The sequence below is a fragment of the Lolium rigidum genome, chromosome 5 (genome assembly GCF_022539505.1).
Source record: "Lolium rigidum isolate FL_2022 chromosome 5, APGP_CSIRO_Lrig_0.1, whole genome shotgun sequence".
In the NCBI taxonomy this organism is placed as follows: Eukaryota; Viridiplantae; Streptophyta; class Magnoliopsida; order Poales; family Poaceae; genus Lolium; species Lolium rigidum.
The window spans coordinates 68,830,028-68,834,333 of NC_061512.1; the positions used below are offsets into that span (position 1 = coordinate 68,830,028).

The window sequence follows — 4,306 nt, forward strand, 5'->3', positions numbered from 1 at the left end:
ACTTGTGATCACTGCATGCTGGTATATATGATGGCAGCGTAGACAGATCGCCCATCAGGAACCAGTTTCCTCACCGGTGAAATCTGCTCAAGCTATTCAGGCGATTACTACAAACTACTATAGAGCTTCTAAAAAGAATGCCCGTGCTCGCATTGAGGGTTGGGAGAAACCCAAAGAAGGGTACTGCAAATTAAATGTGGATGCATCCTTCTATGCTGAGACCTTCAAAGGTGCTACAGACGTGGTCATCCATGATGATCATGGAGGTTTTGTTGCTGGTAGTAGTTGTGGAATTCCTTCAGTCTCTGATGCGGCGACTGCGAAAGCTTTGGCTCTTCGAAACGGTCTCCAGTTGGCTGGTCAAGTTGGATGTACGAAGATTATTGTTAAAAGTGATTGTATGGAAGTTACTTCTACCATGCTTGATGGAGGTAATTCTATTGGAGCAGCAGCGGATCTATGAGGAGTGCATTTTCTTGGCCAGAAGCTTTGTCCATGTTCTTTTTGCTCATTGTGGTAGGGATAGTTATAGTTGCTCATAACGTTTGCTTGAAAGACGGAGGGACCCCAAACCTACGGGAACTGGGGACTGGAAGGTTTTTAATTAGTCAGCTTACTGATTTAACATGGTGTTATTATAAAAAAAAACGATACCAAACAGGCGAACACCAAAGATCGCTCTTTTCCCCAACGAAAAGCAAAACCCTCGTCGTTCATGGGCAAAAAATGCCAACACCGCGGCCGCGTGCCGAATCCCAGGAAACATGCGGCGGAGGAGGCCGCGCAGTCCCGTACTTCGGCGGCGCAGGCCTGTTCTGGGGCGGCGGAGGCGGAGGCGGATGCGGCGGAGTCTGCGCAAACCCGTGCTGCGGCGGAATTGTGCTCCTGCCCTACCTGCCGATCTCGCGGTGGCGGCCCCTGCCGCAGGCGCGACACCACCCCCGACCAACTCTCTGCCCCCTGCCGCGGTAGCGCCGTCGCTACACAGCTGTCTGCTTCCTCCCGCGGTGGCGCCGCCCCCAACCCGTATGCGCGCTATCTTTCCGTTCATGCTTATATCTTATAATCGGAAGAAAGGGCTTTGATCGAAATCTAGTTTATAGATTGCATAGCTAGGTAGTTTGTTTGGTTGTTGCAGCAACAAATCTATCAATTTGTGCACAAATCAGCAAAAAAAAAAGTATCCTTTCTCCTGTCAAGCTCTGTCCATAGCAATATGATGATGATATGAATTGTTCACTCAGCTCTTATGCGAATCCTGATCGCTATTACTTGTACTTAACGTAACAATGCTGCTCTTGCAATGTTCTTCCCTCCAAGGCTCTGCTTTTCTAATCGATTTACTTAATTCAGGTGCAAGTATGGTGTGGCTGAGCCTCCATCTGCACGGACGCCCCAGCAAACATCTGTCTCGTACTTGAGCATTTTGCTCGGCACTACAACAGTCAAGGACACTGCAGCTTCCTCGTCCTCCCGGCAGGCTGTAGCTGAGACCCCACCATCTAAGCCAACCATTTATGTCAACAAACCTCCTGGTTGGTACTTCAGTATTTACATCAGGATCGATCATTCAAAATCTTTCCACACGTATCCTTGTCTTGGTGGACCATTCAAGAGCCCAGAGGAAGTTGAAAAGGCTATTGAGCGCTATCTGGATGACAAGCGGCATAAAACGCTGTATCGTTTCTCAATTCCTTATGTGTTGTTTTCTTCTCAATTTCTTACTTGCATCTGCACCTGGTTATTTTCCCTCAGATAAGAAACACCACCATATAAGAGCTGTCAACTTGATCAAAGAAATGATATCCTATATTTGGTCCTCTTTCATCAAGTTCATGTTGTGGAACACCTTAAATTTAACACAACTGTTTGAACTAGTGCATAATTCGCAAGTAGAGATCAACATTAACAAAATTACATGTACGCTCTGCTGCTTTTTATTGTAGGTATGCTATCAAGTATCATCTGAACTGTATCTTATGTAATTATTTAGCTTTAAGCTTCGGGACACCCATCTACCGCAGCTTTCTTAGTTACAAAACACTGGTGATTAGGATCTGAAAATTAAGATGCGTAGGCTTTTTTTTCCATCACCTAATGATTGTAGGTGGAAAGAGCAATGTGGGGATTCTGAGATGGAGATTGTTATAAAGAAGGCTCTTTACTGGCCTGATGGAAGAACAAGGAGATGTTCAGACAACCAGGTCGTGGAGCATACCCGTGAGCAAAAGAGTTTAATGCTTCAAGCTTTTCTGGACACGTATAATGAGAAGCACAAACTTTTTGGGGTCTCTCTCTCTCTCTCTCTCTCATTGTTATGTCCTGTTTTCTTTCATGTAATGATTGCTGACCCGCCCCACTCTTTTAGGATGATGCATATGAATTAAAGGTTATTTTGCACTTCCAGTCAATCGGTGAAGGCAATATGTGGTACAAGCATTTCAATTTCACTACAAAGACTAAAGATGGAATTGAGGATCTTTTCTTTGCTGAAGTGAAAGAAGGAGACAATGAATTGGTGGCAAATACATTCTGCAAGATTGAATCCAATGAAAATGGTAAGTATGGACAGAGGGCAGATATAATGGGCTATTCACTAAAAGCTTGCATATGGTTTCTTAACTTGCATATCCAAATATGATGTCTTTAGTTCTAGGCTTACTTTTCGTTGGTTGCTGATACATGATACGTAACTTTCTGCGCCTTTGCAGCATAAGGCATGAGGTTGCAAAATAGATTAGTGTTGACTGGGTTTTCTAAAATAATTTTACATTTTAGTGTTCTACTATTGATTTTGCGGGAAGTAATTGGCAACAGCAAAGAGGGCAATGAAAATGATCATGGCACAGGCAGTCATTTGCATAATAGAGTTTAAAATACAGTTAGATGCAGTATGTGTAGTACTTGTAGTGAACACATGGAGGACCTTTCTGTCCAATAATAGATAAAATTGTGCATCCAGTCTTGTTCCACTCTTGTTCTGAGTTCAGAAACCAAATTCATTGTTGTCTTAAATTGATTTTACACTCACTCCATGATATGATGGAGGTATAACAATTCTCTGTTTTGATCTTTTTCAACGAAGGCCACTGCTATGGTTGCATAAATAATGGAAGTATTGATATAAAGCACCCCGACAAGGCTGATGCATACTCTGGTGGTCACGTGGATGTACATCTGCCATTTGGTGGGGGTAGCCGCCGTCCTAACACATGGACAGGCTCTAAGGAAGATGTAATACGAAAACTTTGATCATACTAAAACTGCTGGACATTTGAATGTTTGTCTTATTATCTTTCTATTATTACAGGTGGCTAGAGAGGAAGCTAGGCTGAGATATATCTATGGTGTGAAATGACAGAGTTTACTTGCAAGGAGGGCGCTATGGTTCAAATAAGAGAAAAAAAAAAGTTAGCTTGTGGTGCCTAATGTCGTGTTAATCATTGGAGTCCTGTTATGTTAACTTGAGCACAGTTCAGGGCTACTTGGTGCCACCCTCTCTCCTGTAAAACTTATTTATCAACTCTGAATTATGGCATACTAGTAAGTCTTGCTGCCACGCCGCCGCGCTCGTTATCATATATGATATTATGATATTATTTTTACATGTTTTTTGAGAATCAGGTTCATTGACTAACATAACCCCCATCAGTCGACGTCATAAGTGAATCCATGAATTCCACCTAGTACCGATTAACCGTCGCGTGAAACTCATATTGGCCAGGCGCCCTCCCCTCCATCAGCGTGCCCCGGCTGCAGCGGCTGTTATGCATTCCCCCCTCTTCCTCACCTCACCATCTCTCCAATCTGAAGCTCTCCGCCGCCTCTAGGGACCCGAGTGACTTGAGCTCGGGGCATACTCTTCTCTACCTTCGGCATGGAGCTAGGCGCTAGGCGGTGTTGTCGATCGGCGCCAGCTCGTGGCTGACCTTGGCTCTTTCTTCCGAGTCCGGGTCATGCCTTGCGGTCATTTTTCCGAGTCCAGGTCATGCCCTGCGGTCACAATTTCTTTGCCCATCTGTTGTGCAACTGTCAAATAATTGGTTTAGTTTAGATGACACCAGGCATCCTCCTCCTTTTAGTTCCTTCTTGTTGATTCACCTTGCTGATATTGTAGCTAAATTTGAACCTATATAAATAGGTGTGACTCATTGTAAGGAAACAATGTGGGACTATTCAACCTGATTTGATCGGTTTTTTTCCTGAATTTTTGTTCTTGTATTTTGCGCGTCGTGGCCAATATGCGCGCTACGGCCCAAACGATGGCAGAGCACAAGACTAACGAAGTCATCGGTAACGGTGGTTC

General features: G+C 44.2%; 1 protein-coding gene across 1 annotated transcript; it reads left to right on the forward strand.

The window, feature by feature from the left end:
* The first annotated feature begins 715 nt into the window (after nucleotides 1–715).
* On the forward strand, nucleotides 716–3,414 carry LOC124656073. Its single transcript, XM_047194879.1, has 6 exons — nucleotides 716–1,026; nucleotides 1,354–1,677; nucleotides 2,108–2,288; nucleotides 2,369–2,558; nucleotides 3,086–3,234; nucleotides 3,311–3,414. The coding sequence occupies exons 1-6, from the start codon at nucleotides 716–718 to the stop codon at nucleotides 3,356–3,358; spliced, it is 1,203 nt and encodes a 400-aa protein (XP_047050835.1). The 3' UTR covers nucleotides 3,359–3,414.
* The last annotated feature ends 892 nt before the right edge of the window (nucleotides 3,415–4,306 follow it).